This window comes from Dreissena polymorpha, chromosome 5 (genome assembly GCF_020536995.1).
Source record: "Dreissena polymorpha isolate Duluth1 chromosome 5, UMN_Dpol_1.0, whole genome shotgun sequence".
In the NCBI taxonomy this organism is placed as follows: Eukaryota; Metazoa; Mollusca; class Bivalvia; order Myida; family Dreissenidae; genus Dreissena; species Dreissena polymorpha.
Window position 1 is genome coordinate 90,251,053 of NC_068359.1, and position 16,686 is coordinate 90,267,738.

Genomic DNA, 16,686 nt, shown 5'->3' on the forward strand with positions numbered 1-16,686 from the left:
CTGTTGTGTTGTGGTCCTGGGTTTGAGTCGCAGAGCAGACATATTTGTTTCTTTTTTTTTTCTTTGCAATGATAATTATTTTAAAACTATCTCAAATAGTGCAGTTTTGTTTGTCAATTCATTTAATGATATTTATTTTTTAAACGAAACTGTGTTAACAAGTCTCTTTAAAGTGATGTACATGTACATTAATTATGAAAATCTTAACTGGTCCATGACTATTTAAGTTCAGGCATATTTTCTATAAGATTATGAAATGGGAATTTTTTATCACTGATAAAGTAATGTCAGATACACAGCATGAATTTGTAAAGCAGATGTCAGCAAAACTGATCAAACCGTTAGTGTCATATTGTGCACATATATGATTTGTGTACTTGAATATCCAAAAATTTATCGAATTGAAAACATCATATTTTGGATACCCTACTTTCAAAGCTTAATCTTATGTTACTAATGTAAACTAGTTAGGGCTGAACCACAAATTCAAGGATCGTGGGTTCAAATCCTGGCTCACACGCATGACATTGAATTGTTTCTATTGTCATTCTTCCCATACCTTTGATCCAATTAACCCAGGTGTCAGTTACTTGCATGTGAGCCTCTATCTGTGAAAAGGGGGTTTAATGCATGTGTGTAAAGTGTCATCCCATATAAGCCTGTGAAGTCTGCACAGGCTAATCAGGGACAACACTTTCCACCTAATCTTGTTTTTTGCTAAGAAGAAACTGTCTTGAAACGAAAAATATCATAAAAGCGGAAAGTTTCACTTTAGCCACATGCATTATCCCCCCTTTTCACAGAGCACGTCTCATACATATGTGTTATTTGTACTGGTAAACCTGCTTACCCATGATAAGTCAGTAGGTTAACTCAACGTTATGATATACCGGTAACTGAAAAGCTGCTGAATTAGGCAAAGAAACAAATGAGCTGCGCTCAGGGAAAATGGGACTTAATGCATGTGGGTAAAGTGTCATTCCAGATAAGCTTGTGCAGTCTGCACAGGCTAATAAGGGATGGCACTTTTACCCAAACTGGATTTTAGCTAAGAAGAGAAAAAATACCATAAAAGCGGGAAATGTTGTCACTGATTAACCTGTGTGTACTGCACATGCTATTATGGGACTGAACTTAATGTACATGCAATATGTTCCATTTTTCCTACGCGGCTCAAATTAACAGAACATATTTTATTATATTGTAGTCTGGTTCCCATTTCAGTGTGATAAAAGGTGAAGGAGAGCTGGACAGGAACCGAGCCCAGAACAACGGTTCCCTGGAGAGGAAGGTGCTGGATGGGTGTCCCTACTTGCTTCTGGACATTAGAGACAAGGACAGCTTTGACCAGTGTCACATCATCACAGGTACAAACTCCAGTTGGGCTTGTTATAAACACCCATTGTCACATCATCAGAATCTAGTAGGCTTTGTTATAGACTCCGATTGTCACATCATCAGAATCTGGTTGGGCTTGTTATAGACTCCCATTGTCATGTCATCAGAATCCAGTTGGGCTTGTTATAGACTCCCATTGTCAGGTCATCAGAATCCTGTGGGGCTTGTTATAGATTCCCATTGTCACATCATCAGAATCCAGTGGGGCTTGTTATAAACTCCCAGTGTCACATCATCAGAATCCAGTATTACTTGTTATAAACTCCTCTTGTCACATCATCAGAATCCTGTGGGGCTTGTTATAAACTCCATTTGTCACATCATCAGAATCAAGTGAGCTTGTTATAAACTCCATTTGTCACTTCATCAAAACCCAGTGGGGCTTTTTATAAACTCCATTTTTCACAACATCAGAATTCAGTGGAGCTTGTTATAAACTCCATTTGTCACATCATCAGAATCCAGTGGTGCATGTTATAAACACCAATTGTTGCATCCTCAGAATGCATTGGGGCTTGTTATAAACTCCTATTATTACATCAGAATACAGAGGGGTTAGTTATAAACCCCCAGTGTCACATACTCAAGTGGGGTTTTATAAACTCCCATTGTCACATTAACTGAATCCAGTGGGGCTTGTTATAAACTCCCAGTGTCACAGTCAGAATCCAGTTGTGCTTTCTATAAACTCATATTGTCATGTCAACACAAGTTTAAATTTTATAATCTCTGTTTCTAACAGTTTTTTTATTATAAACTTGATTTTTTTTAAGTTGCAGACCACAAATATTAATTAAAGTGAAATAGTTTCTTATTACCATCATTTAAACATGCATAAGGGTTACAAACATTTGTGAAAAGGGGGAATGCATATGTCTTGACTGATGTTAAGTACGTTGCAGTAATCTATTGTTTTCTTCATATGCTATAGATCATGAGATCGTACTTTTGTGCATTTCAGCGAAAAATTATCCATCAGCCATGTTGTCAAGAGCCTGTAACTATGAAACGAAAGACATGTTGGCATTCGTATCCTTTGATAACATTGCATTTGTTTATGGCATTAAAGAACCACAGGTGTTGAGCCTGTGACAAATTCACTGAAACACTATCAATATGTCATAAAACAACATTTTTCATCACTTTGACAAACAAAATTCTGCAATAATATATGTTCTGTGCGTCAAAGAGTTGAAAAATGTTGTTTTATGACATATTGATAGTGTTTCAGTGAATTTGTCACGGTTTCAGTGAATTTGTCACGGGCTCAACACCTGTGGCAAGAACTTGATGATTGGTAAGATTTGCAAACCATGGAACATCGTTGTTGTGTAGTTTGTGCAGCTAGAAAGTTAATAATAAATTCACTAAATTACTTATTTTAAAGATTCATGTAATGTTTAAACTATTGTTGATTTTTTAAGCCTTTCCAACTCTTGGTATGAATCTTGGCAATCTTATTTTCCCGGTTGTTTATCTTCATCTTTCGTCATACTCAATAATATAAATATATCTTGAACATAAACCTCCTGATCTTGGTGGTGTCTTTAAGCGTACATAATTCACACAAACAGTTTCTATATTTGGACAAAAAAAATCACTGGAGAATGAGTATCGCGAGTTTTGACTTGATCACACACAAAAATGGTGGGATACTTTCATTGATTTATATAATATTCAAGTTCGTAAAATAATACATGCCTGGGCTTACTTTCGCTCGATTGGTCATTGTCGGCTCAGGTATTACTTAAATGTACCCCGGGTACTCTTAAGTATACTTACATGTACCCTGGGTACGGTAAATATACTTAAACGTACCCGGTCGTTATTAGACTGTACCCGAGTTGTATTCTCGCCCAAAATCTCATATCGTAAAACGCGCTACCGATTACCGTTAAACGATATTGTTTATCTTAAAGAAATCTCTTTTACAAAAACTGCATCAACATATGCTTTTTGGGTATGAGTTCGGATAATAGAGGCCATTTAACAGAAAATTGACATAAATTTGAACATAATTAATTTTAAACAAAAATAGACGACAACGACCGATTTAGTGTAAAAATTCCCGGGTACGGTAAATATACTAAAGCGTACCCGGTACCTGTAAGTGTACTTAAATGTACCTGGGGTACATGTAAGTAGTACCTGAGCCGACAATGACCAATCAAGCCTTACTTTCTGTCATTCACAAAATAAGCCAATGGCTGCAAACAGACCAATTTGGCTAAAAAAAAATGTATGTGTCTAAAATATTTTCCTTCATAAATACCCATCAAATAACCAATATAAGCAGAATTTGGCTGAGTAATATTACTTATGATATTCATTATTTAACGCTTTCCCATTCAGAAGCAAAGTAAAAATGGCTATGTGCAAACAGCATAAAACCAGAACAGCCTGTGAGTAACTAGCAGTACAGCCTGCGAGTAACTAGCAGGTTGTTTAGGTTTTATGCTGTTTGCTGCTCATCAATAACTAAGGGTGGGAAATGAAGCCTTTAAAAATTGAATCTAGTAAGAAAGATCTTTCTAAGGGAATACAAACACTTCAAAATACGTATCTAAGTGGTAAAGGGTGGTGCGGTGGTCAAGTGGTAACACTCTCGTCTAACATTCCAGAGGTTCCCGGTTCAATTCCTGGCCGGGGCACTGGAAATTTCAGAAATGCTTCAAGTGTTTCCCACCCAACTAGAGATGTACTGGTATGAAACTCAGGTAATTCTCGCGTGTATCGGTGCTATACACTGAGCACGTAAAAGAACCAAGGGATCTATTCGCAAAGAGCTAGGGTATCGCACCCGGATTCCTTGTATCCCAATACTGTCTCTTCTGCTTGTTGTCTCTTCAGCAAAACCAGAGGACCCCATTGGAAATAAGTGCGTGCACTTTCATGGGTTATCCTTGACTGCAAGGTCAAATAAATACATACATACAATGTCAGTGTGAAGTAAGTGTTTTCAACCAATATTTTTAATGAGAATGTCTATGCACTGTGGTAAGTTCCTTGACCGTGTACTAGAGAAATCAACCCGGGAAGATCATCATAGTGTACGACGAGACAGAGCAACTTGCCCCCAATTGTGTCTCCACTCTAGTCCAGAGAGGATATGACAACATCTTCCTTCTCTCAGGAGGTAAGCTTACTTGGGGGCTTTTTTTGAAACTTTGGTGGCTGATTTTGATCTCACCTGAGCACAACATGCAACATTTTGAGCTTTTATGATCGCCTGTTCACGCTTTTACGTTGGTTTGAAAGGCAAAATCTTAAATGAATCTCAATTGGCTTATGAGTTTTTATTACAAGAACTTATTTAAATGGTACCTAGAAATGTATTAGATGCTTTTGAGTCTGCTCTACCAGTAGACAACTACAAGAGGTCCAGCATTTCCAAGTTGAAATTAAAATATTTGTGACTTGGTGCTGTGTTAAATGATAGTTATAAAGTATCTACAGAACAAAAAGTGGGCTCATTTATGTCCTTTGAATTTCTCGCTCAAAGTTGATACATGTAATCATAAACTAGGCGATATGTAAATTCTAAATCACTGATATAATACTGGTATTAAACTGTAAAAGTCTCAAGTGTTGGAGAGTTAGATGCAATAACCTTTTTGTCATTGGTCTTAACCAGTATATTATCTTGCTTTTATGATAGAAATGCTCTGCCAGTGTTTAACATATGTTTCCATGAAAATCAAATAAAACAAAACATGTCTAGGCTAAACAAATGTCAAAACTACAGAATCTGTAATACTCTGAACTCTCCAGGAATGAAGGTTGCCTACAAGATATTCCCCGAGGGCTTGTTTACCGGTCACCCACCAGTGGCTGTGACGGAGACCCCCCGGCAACCAAATCGTACATACGAGTCCGCCAACAGAGAGAAGTTCACAATGGAGGACCTGGAGAAGATTGGCATCTATCTGGATAATGCTCTCTGTGATAAAAGCTCTGGAAGTAAGTTAACAACTATTTTAGCTCAATTGCATGTAAAGCCTCAGGCTTATTGAAAACACTCTCGGATAATGCTCTCTGTGATAAAAGCTCTGGAAGATAGTTTACAACTATTTTTGCTCATTTGCATGTAAAGCCTCAGCAGTGTTTTTTTCACAATTTTGGGAATTGGGCCGGGTCCCTTTCAATTGGGAAATATGGCATTTTGACTAAAATTGGGAATTAATTTGTTTGATTTTATGCTTATGAATACTTTAAAATTGATGATAACATTGATTTCAATATTATATTCTCCAAGGTTCAACTTTTAGAGCTGAATTTGAAGATGAATGACATGTTAAGACTTATTAAAATATATATATTATTTGTGGAAACCTTCAATTGGGATTTTTATGCCCCCGCTAGGATGGCATATAGCAGTTGAGCTGTCCGTCAGTCCGTCTGTCAGTCTGTGCGTCCGTCCGAAAACTTTAACATTGGCCATAACTTTTGCAATATTGAAGATAGCAACTTTATATTTTACATGCATGTGCATCTCATGAAGCTTCACATTTTGAGTGGTGAAAGGTCAAGGTTATCCTTCAAGGTCAAAAGTCAAAAATACAATCCAAGGGAAGTAATAAGCTTTAAAAGGGAGATAATTTCTAAACCTGCCAAATGATACATTGAAATTTTATTTCAAAGTGGCGCAATAGGGGGCATTGTGTTTCTGACAAACACATCTCTTGTTTAGGTCCCATTTGGGTAAAATAGATACTTTTTTCCTTTGGGAATGGGTCCCCCAAATGGGACCCAAATTCGAACAAAAAAATCACTGCTCAGGCTTATTGAAAATACTCTTGAGTATGTTTTCTCGCGAGAACCAGTAATTGGTGTGTGGGAGATTTAACGAAACAATCTCGCAGTGAGGATTGAACCAGTTACCGCCCAGTTGTAAGATGGACAAAATGTCCATAAAATACACCACAGCAACTGTATATTTCAAAAGCTCTGGAAGTAGATACCTCATGTTGTCATAAGAGGGCTAGTTATATCCCTGAAGTTGAAAGGGGGAATATTTTAGTCAGTCGGTCGGGTTGTTTGTCTGCATAAGATGTTATGAGTGTGCCGAGCAAACTTTATTCACATTTTTTAGCAATTTAAATGAAACTTGAAATATGTAATTGAATAATGTAATAAATGTCACCAAATACCGCCATATGTCATTGAATAATATCATTATGTCATTGAATGCCATCATATATCATTAATACTGTCAAGTGGAAATATACAAGACACTTTCTTCATGCCCACTGATCCAAGCATTTCTGAGTTATTGTTTTTTTAAAGGAACCTTTTCAAAGATTTTTTGCATGTATGGAAGTTTGCCATTAAATGCTTTAAATTGATACATGTTAAGATAGGAAGTAAATAGCTCAAGTAAGAACAAGAATGAAGTCAAACAACAAAAAAAGTAATCCTTAACTGGACTCGAACCACTGACCCTGGAGTAAAAGCCTACCACCGGAACCACTCGGCCATTCATGCTTATGCAGTTAGTGCTGTATTATATAAGCAATCCTCGTAAAATACAACGTTAACAACAGAACACAGAACTCTTTAAATTATTCTATCGTTCTGCCTTTGTAACACTTGATAATTTTTAGGTTTTTAAATCACCAAAAGCTGCATATAAAGAATATTTTAGAGCATGGTAAATGTTTAATATTACTGTTTCCTGTCAAATATCAAATGCAACACAAATTTGCGAATCTGGAACAATTTTTTCAAATTTTGTAAATTATCCAAAACGTGAAAAATTCCCTTTAACATGGCTGACAAAAAACTGTTGAGTAATTAATTACATTTGTGAACAAGCTCCACTTAACTATTAAAAATCTTTGTTGTTTAATGGTTTTAAACAATGTTGTTTGTTTATTTTGGCATGGTTGATTATGTGTGTGTGTATGCCGAGAAGTCATGATTTTTATTGTTTCCATGACAAAAGATGTATAAAACAAGTGATTGACATCCAACTATGTAATGAGATTGTCCTACAATCATACAATCAGCCCATTTAGTTTATAAAAAGCGTTATAATATTATACGTAATACGTAATATTATATAATATGTAATAAAAAATATTTAAAGCTGTTCTTATAATAAAAAACTTTTTCCTACCTGTTGATTTTAAGCTCTACTGGCCGAAGGCCTGAAGAGCTTATGTCATGGCGTGGTTTCCGTCGTCCGTCTGTGCGTGCGTTAGACTTTTTCTTGTTTACGCGATAAAGTCCACAGTTTTCTTTTGATTCTTTTCAAACTTGTTCAGTGTCTGTATATTAATAGGACTCGAACCCTATTGAAAATGAGTTGCATCAAAGTAAAAAGTCCAGAATTATCTCCCCTTGAATTTGAGAAAATTTTGAAATAAGGCTTGTTTACGCAATAAAGTCCACAGTTTTCATCCGATTTTTTTCAAATTTGTTCAGTGTCTTTATATTAATGAGGACTCAAACCCTATTGAAAATGGGTTACATCAGAGTAAAAAGTCCAGAATTATCTCCCCTTGAATTTGAGAAAGTTGTGAAATAAGGCTTGTTTACGCAATTAAGTCCACAGTTTTCATCCAATCCTTTCCCAACTTGCACAGTGTCTTTGTCTGAATGATGAGTCAAACCCTATTTAAAATGAGCAATATCGGAGTTAGAAGACCAGAATTATCTCCCCTTGAATTTGATAAAAAAAAGAAAATCTTAAACATTTTGCCATAACTTTTGCAATATTGAAGATAGCAACTTCATATTTGGCATGCATGTGTATCTAATGAAGCTGCACATTTTGAGTGGTGAAAGGTCAATGTCAAGGTCATCCTTCAAGGTCAAAGTTCAAACAAAAAAAATCAAAGCGGCGCAGAAGGGGTGTCCGACAAACACATTTATTGTTTGTTTACATATAAAGCTCTATCTTTTTGAAACTTCAACGGATGTTTTATATCGTCAAGGGCCAGAACCCCATTTAGAGTGAAGAAAATTTGTCCAACTTAATGTTGAAAAGGAGCCATTTGAAGTTTAAATTTTATGTTTCTTCTTGTTTATGCGAAAAATTTTCCATTTTGGGTCTGTCTATTTAAACCTACTCACATTTTTCATGATATTATCAAGGACTTGAGCCCTATTGATTCGAGCTAGTAGAGCGATTTAGGCCCTCATGGGCCTCTTGTTCATATTTTTTTTTTCATTTTTCTAAAAATGTGGAAATGACAATGTCTTAGCATGTTGACATATTCTTTGTAAATGTATGTGTTTAGACAATGTACTATGTACAAGTCTTGAATAAACTGTCTGTCTTATCCAGTAGAATTCATCACAATGTTGTTTCTCAGTGTATAAACGAGCCTTGTTCAGGGAAAACTGGGATTAATTCATGCGTGTCAAGTGTTGTTCCTGATTAGCCTGTGCAGTCTGCATAGGCCGATAAGGGACGCCACTTTCCACTTTTGTGGATTTTTTTAATCTTTTCTCAGTGGAAACCCAGTTTAAGCAAATAGTGTTGTCCTTGATTAGCGTGTGTAGACTACACTAGCTAATGTAGGACCACACTTTATGCACATGCATAAAATCTTGTTTTCACAGAACAAGGCTAATACGCCTACATTTCAAATTTCAGGTCGATTATCAAAGGCCAGTACAGCCTCTAGTAGGATGAGCAATTTCTCCACTGCTCGTAGCACGAAGCCTTCACAAACCGTGGCGACTGGAAGAGCCTCCCATCAGACACCTTTTAAACCTTGATACTTTCATCTTTAGAATTATAGGGTAAACAATTTAACCAGTCTATAAGTATAACACGTTCACGCTCAGAAGCATCCAGCATAAAACCAGAACACTCTGGAAGTAACGCACGGGCTGTTATGCTTTATGCTGTTTGCTGCTCATAAGTATTTTAGGATAAAGATGAAGGCTTTAAACTTGAAAACTAGTTATTTCATTGTCACAAACATAAATCTGCAGATAAGTCTTAATAAAGCGTGTTGAATGCAGACTTCTTTTTTGCAGATCACATCATCATTCAAGGGAGAAAACTTCTGCATTGGAATACGTGACTGTGATACACAATTGTCTCCCTTCAAGAATTATGTTGTAATACAGATGAATAATTTTGTGCTATCAAAATATTATTAATTGAGGCAATGACATGCTATGGGTTGAATAGTATTATATTAAAAACAATGGTTGGTTGAATGAGATTATAAAAAATAAACATTTAGTATTTTTCAATTTTTAGCTCGGCTGTTTTTAGAGAAAACCCAAGGTATTGTCATAGCCAGCTTGTCGTAGTCTGCGTCGTGCAAAAACCTTAACATTTTGTCAAGGTTTTGAATATTGGCTCTAAAATCAAAGTGTTTCCATCTTCAACCTTGAAACTTCATATTAGCTGCACCTTGATGAGTTCTACACACCACACCCATTTTTGGTTCTCTAGGTCAAAGGTCAAAGTCACTGTGACCTAAAAAAAAAATTATGGAAAAAAAAATTACAAGCATTCATTTATTAAAAATGCACCCGCAGCCGAGGGTTGGCACCCATTATGCGGTGCTCTTGTTAATAATACTACTGGGTCAATTGAGAAACATATGCTTCTTGACTATATTGACCTTTTTTATTAATTCAACAGTATTTTAAGTGTGGTGATAACACTGTGCACAATGTAAACAAAAAAAAAGAACTTTTGTGTTTTTGTTTAGTAAATACAAATTTCTGCACAGGCTATCCTTTTGCAATCCATATCAGTATGCCTTTACTGCCTGCGAGTCAAGAATGCTGGTGGCAGTATGACTGGTGATTGACTGCTGCACTTGTTAATGTGACTAAAGCACAACGTTACTGTATCATTGTATGAAAAAATTACTGACTCAAACTGTACCATACCATTTCTTCTCCATCCCGTACCATACCATTTCTTCTCCATCCCGTACCATACCATTTCTTCTCCATCATCCTTGTGCTTCATGTTTTAATACTTTGTGCATGTGTTATATTTCTTGGAAAACCCCTGGTGTAGCCAATTTTTTTCAGTGCAGTATTCCACACTTTCGGACTTGTACCGTGATACTCTCTGTTTTATTTTATTGGAGCAGATTTATGAAAAGTCCTGTTTAATGTTTAGCAGTGTGTTTAATTGATGAATTAATATCTTATTTTCAAAAAAGGAATGGCAGATTATTTATGTATATACAATTCTGGAACAAAAGGGTGTTGTTTTTTACAATCTTCATATTAACTGTTAAATACTTTATTTTAGTTAATTTAAATGTTCCAATGTATCAATTCTATGATTTTGTCCATGGTAGACTAACTTAAGTAATGGGAAAGAACATATTTTACTTGTGAGGTCTAACAATAATGTATTTATTTGTAAATTTATGTATTAATATTTATTTATGTTTCTGTGTTTTATATGTAGTATTATTTGTTTATATCATAAGCATTATATAATTTGCAATTACACCCACTTTTAAGAACAAGAAAATATTGTATGTGTATTACAATACCATACCAGTATTCCACAAATGTTATTAGAGAAATATTTGATCCAATTTTGATATTATGATTATTTAATTCAACTCAAACAACTGATGAAATGGGGCTAGTTTTCAAACCCTTAAAATAAAATCGTCCAATGGGTGGGCTCCAGCACATTTCCAGTCATGTGACCTAGGCTTGCCTTTGGTAATTTATTACCACACATATGTTGCATCAATTTTTTTCTGTGTCCTTTCTTAAGCTATGGATTATTATTTTGTTTTTGTTGTTTTCACCACATTCCGGCGAGGAACATTCTCTTCTTGAGGTTATAATGATTTTCCTGTAACATCTGGTGGCGGAATATATGGATTATGGGATCTTGCCAGGAAAGACTTTCACTTTTGATGTTTAATGGAAAATCAATGGGTACAGCCTGCATAGGCTTAGGCTTTAATTAATACTGGCTATGGATGTGAGAAATGTAGAGTTGATCAAGATTTATATGTGAGAAATGTTCTGTTGATCAAAAAAGATTTATGATTGTTATATATGATGTGTGTGCATGTATGGTGTATGTAAAGATGTTGGTGACATTTGAAAAGGCCCCTGGTTCAGATCCACTTCTGTATCAGTTGTAATCCGAAGGAGGCAATATATAATCAAAATATAACTATTTATTATTATTAAGTATGGCAAATACCTCTTGACTAACACAAAATTACTAGTGTCCGTTTTGTAAGTGTGTAAAACCATTGATTAAAATATTAACATAAATTGTTATAAGAATATTTTGAAGTAACGTGATGAATTTTTACTGGCTAGTATTTTCATGAAAAGTTATACTATTTCCAAATCATGGCCTATATTTTATCATTTTTGAATACAATAATCGACCTATGAGAGACCACCAAGTATTATTCTGCTCAGTGTTTTGTGTTCAAACTCTATTTTCCCACAATGTGCTTTGAATATAAAAGTTTGTACATGTTTTTGTCATAAAACAAATAAAATACCTGTTCAACTAAACGTTTTTGCCATTGTCTTTTGTTCCCCTATCCGTTAAATTCAAAACGCTCATACCATGTTGCAGTAAACCTTTCCATGCGTTCTGTTTGAATCTTTTGTACTGACATCGGACCGGCTTTCTCAGTTGGTAGCGCGCAGGACTGCACATTTAAAGATAGCGGGCTCGATTGGGGATTTTTCATCAAATCATATGTCATTCCACGTACCCAGGCCCGAATAACCCGTTAGGCAGAGTATGCAACCAGAGCTCCAGATAAGATGCGTATCTGCGTATTTACGCATTGAAAAAATAACAAAAACGCATTAAAAATCGGCCCAGTACGTAACATTACGCAATACAAATCTTGGTACGTAATTGTAATCGATTAAAGTGCGTAACCGGTTTCACCAATAATCCAGCTAATTTTTTAAGTGTAAGTAAACCTTTGAATCAAAAGTAAGTCGATCAACATAAGCGTGTAATAAAAATGGCGGCACATCATGTTTGTGGATCAAAAAAGGGACGTTTAAAGCGACCGCGGGCCCCTATCATGATCGTTCTATCATCATTTTAAATATATTCTGTTTGCATGTATTAATATTCATAACAAATAATAACATTTCTAGATTAAACATGTCATGCATTATCAATGTCAGTATTCTATGGAAATGGAAAATACCCCTCAATATTCCTAAATAACCTTAATGGCTGAAACAAAGGAGTAAAATACGCTTTAACAGTAATACCAGGGGGGTAAAATACCCTTTAGACTTAATCCTTATCTAGAGCTCTGTATGCAACTGCCTATGGGCCTGCTACTTTTAGTGGCCCCATGAGAACGTGACGAAAAAATTAAATACGTATATACATACTACAGTGATTGTTTTATTAAATGTTTAATCTAATAATTTATAATGTCATATTAGCATTACGGTATTCAAATAACAGTTTATACCTATAAAAGCACAATGTCACATTTCATGCCTTGCCAGCCTTCGCACTGGCAGGATCATTTAAATGAGTGTAAACGACTGGGCACTGGCGCTCTAGTAGGGCATGGGGCGTGGGCCCAAAAAGTTCTACTGCCTATGGGCCTCCTGAGTTCTAATCCGGCACTGCTCGTAACTCTCATTCATGTAATGTCAAGTTGTCATTAACCCTTTGCATGCCGGGAAATTTGTCGTCTGCTAAAATGTCGTCTGCTGAATTTCTAAAATTAGCATGTTCTTCGATTTTTTTTTTCAAAGAATACTATCAGAATAGCAAACTGTTTGCAAAAGCCTTCAAAATTCGGTTCCAGCACTGAAAGAGTTAAGTGTTGTAAGTATATGAGTTTAGTAATCGTAAATCAGTTAACAGCAAATGTGTGAGCAGATAAACTGTTGTATGACTTAAATGTGTCTTACCATGATCGGGAGGTCATGGGTTTGATCCCCACAGTGGGAGCGTTCTTTAGATCTCCCTCAAAGACACCAAGTTCTGGTTCTAGTACCAGGAAACGGACTCCAGGGTGTTTCAAATAAGCCTTAGGATTTCGACGCAATGACATGAACACAGACGAGTATGAAACACAAATCAATACAGTTTATGTAAGTTTTAATAGCATGGGCATCCCTTCTCATGGATGAATTACTCTCAGCAGCACACAACAGACCTGACTGGAGGAGGATTTCTGTAATGTCGTCCCTCATACCCCCCCCCCCCCCAACGACCAGACCGGTCAAGGGATTGATGAGGATGATGATGAGGATTATGATGTTGATGATGAACATGGACAGCAATGGTCATTTTAGAAAAAGAACGATTTTTCACGACTGTCTGATGTTATGATACAAATGAAGCGGACTGGAATAATGTCATTTTCATAAACAGATCACATATATCGCACCGTCCTCATGTTTTTCCGTACGGAATCATGGATGCTGTGATTTCTTTAAAGAACTGACGGAATGCACTTGGAGACTTTTCTAACGCAACACTTTTTAAACTGTAATATCTCTATTATGAGTAAGGAATTTGAGTAAAATTTTGCATGTGATCATTTGACTATATTCTGTGCAAGCTCAGGATAAAAAATAATTCATCCGTGACGATCGGACGCTTTAACTCGTGGGGTATGTACAGTTCCATCTGTTTTCTCGTGGAAATGCTGGAACGCGATATGTAATGTATTTACATAATTGTATCATTCTATGGTGGTCCTTATACCAAGAAAACATAAAAATAATTCAACAACCGATATGACTCGTATGAATATTTAGGGACGCATGGTGCATGCAGGTCCGTCATTTATTTCACCATTTCCACCATCGTCGGACACCCCAGGTCTATACATTACGTTTCTCGCCATTCCTAGATGGACGATAGATACGCGAAGCGTAATCAGTAGCCGTGGGTATCCGACAATGCCTTTCCACGTGCAAAAGATGAAATTATACATACCCCACGTGCTTACGCGTCCGATCGTCACGGACGAATTATTGTATCTTTAGCTTGCACAGAATGTATTCAAATGATCACACGTACACTTGTAAATCAGACTCTTTATTCATAACCGAGATACTCAAGTTTTTAAAGTATTGCGTCAAACAAGTCTCCAAGTGTACTTACACAGTAAAACGTGAGATTTTTGCTCGACCTGTTGTTATTCACCACAGGGGACAATTCTGGCAACTGCTACTAAAACTTGCATAAAAAAGGTCCAAACAAATTTAAATACTGCAGTGAAAATTCAACTTTGTATCTTAAATTAAATTAAACACTAGTGGACTCTCCCATCCTTCTTAATTTGATCAATTTATTTCCCAAATAAGGGATGTCTAGTATATTAATTTTTTTCTATATTTAGAATATTTCTTACAGAAATTCCTTTAAGCAAACAGCGCATACCCTGGGTCTACGCTTTTGCCAAAGCCTTTTTTCTAGGCGCTAGGCAGAAATAGGGTAAGAAACCTACACGATTATAGACAAACGACCCTGTAAGAGAATTTTTATTTGAAATGGGGTTTTAGGTAAGGGACTCGATCATGTATTGCTTGCAAAACTCGTTCCATTTAAAAAGATCAATAAACAAGCCGTTGACGCGGCGCGCAGAGTTTTAGCAACGTTAGGCCACTTTAGTGATGGGACCATGTTCGGACAAATAGGCCGTTTACGCGCCAGTAACTCGATAATCGTATTAACAGTCAATACTCACATTTAATATATTTTCTCCTCGCACAATATGCCTCCACGCTAAGCCGATCAGAAGCCATTATAAGCGGGCAGTCAGTCACGACCGGTAACCAACACAATATTAAAAGGCAAGCTGTGCACCGCTCAATACCGGTCTACCTCAATAGCCGTCCCAACGCCACCTTCAACTGCTTTAGTGCCATTGACATTGCAATCTGCGATTCGCTGATTTCTCGAGAGGTTTTCATAAGAGAGGTGCGTATGTTAATTATACGAATTATCTTGAGAAAACAAACACTTGATACATGGCTATGATTTGATACCCTAACACGTTCGTGCACGTCGTTTTCATCGGGCTAAGAACATGTCTTTTACTCCCTACACCAGACCATATAAAGATCATTATATGTGTCGACTTAACGAAATAATTATATAATCATGAGCATTATAAGATCATTCATGTTCATTTTAATCGATATTGATATTCACTAACCGTTCGTGCACATCATTTTTATCATGCAAGGAAAATATGTTTTGGTAAAAGGGCGATTATCGAGTATGAAATTACACCGTTCAACGGACGCATTGAAGATCGCTTTTAACCGAGTCATCATTATGTGCGTTCATTTAAAGGGATCTTTTCACGTTAAGGTATTTGACAAAATTGACAAAAGTTGTTTCAGATTCGCAAATTTTCGTTTTAGTTATGATATTTGTGAGGAAAGAGCATTTACCATGGTCTAAAATAACCATTATATGCATCTTGTTGCGATTTAAAAACCCGAAAACTATAAAGCGTTGCAACGCGAAACGAATTAATAATTTGGAGAGTTCTGTTGTTGTCGTTATATTCTGTGAAGCTACGAGGATTGCTTATATAAAGTATAAAATACATCATACTTTGTATTCGGAAGAATGGCCGAGTGGTCTAAGTGGCTAGTACTTTTACCCCAGGACTCCAGAGGTCAGTGGTTCGAGCCAAGCTGAGAGTTTCCTTTTTTTATTTTTTAAATTGTATTCTTGATTTTTTTACTGGAGCTTTTTATATCTTATGTTTACATTTATCAATATAAAGCATTTAATGACAAACTTCTAAACATGCCAAAATCTGTGAAAAAGCCCCTTTAAAAGAAATAATTACATAATCATTAGCAACAATGCGCGGCGCTCTTAAATATTCATACGAGCCATACATTTAAAACAACTAGTTTTGTGTCATCCTGATGTAAGAATCCACCTTAAATGATGAAATTGAAATAAATTTATAATAATATTACGTTTGACCATTTTCACGTGCAAACAGATGAAACCATACATACTCCACGTGCTAATGCGTCCGATCATCAAGGATGAATGATTTTATCGTCAAATGTTCACACGTAAAATTTTAAATCAAAATCTTAACTAATAAATGAGATATTTACGTTTAGAAAGTGTTGCGTTAGAAAAGTCTCCAAGTTTATATCAATGCATTTTTACATCGATAAATAAACATGAGCGATTTGGACAATGTATATACATGTAAATACATGTAAAGAAGTCGCATCAAAGGCAGCTGTGAGTGAAACTCGAATAAGGTTTACGGCATTTCTTCATGATGTAAGATTAATGTGTCGTGTACGTTTAAGTGATGATATGAGTTTTGT

The 16,686-nt window shown here is 36.0% G+C and overlaps 2 protein-coding genes across 3 annotated transcripts in view; both read left to right on the forward strand.

The window, feature by feature from the left end:
• Window positions 1-11,886, forward strand: part of LOC127881733 (centrosomal protein of 41 kDa A-like) — a 51,750-nt gene extending 39,864 nt beyond the window's left edge. For both annotated transcript variants that reach the window (XM_052429816.1, XM_052429817.1), the window contains 6 exons: window positions 1,225-1,367; window positions 2,360-2,427; window positions 4,420-4,534; window positions 5,170-5,358; window positions 9,002-9,150; window positions 9,391-11,886. In XM_052429816.1, the coding sequence (XP_052285776.1) occupies window positions 1,225-1,367; window positions 2,360-2,427; window positions 4,420-4,534; window positions 5,170-5,358; window positions 9,002-9,126 (640 nt within the window). In that variant the 3' untranslated portion in view covers window positions 9,127-9,150; window positions 9,391-11,886. The remainder of the gene's footprint in view (window positions 1-1,224; window positions 1,368-2,359; window positions 2,428-4,419; window positions 4,535-5,169; window positions 5,359-9,001; window positions 9,151-9,390) is intronic.
• Window positions 1-16,686, forward strand: part of LOC127881738 (60S ribosomal protein L30-like) — a 332,547-nt gene that overhangs the window by 113,035 nt on the left and 202,826 nt on the right. The window lies entirely within an intron of this gene.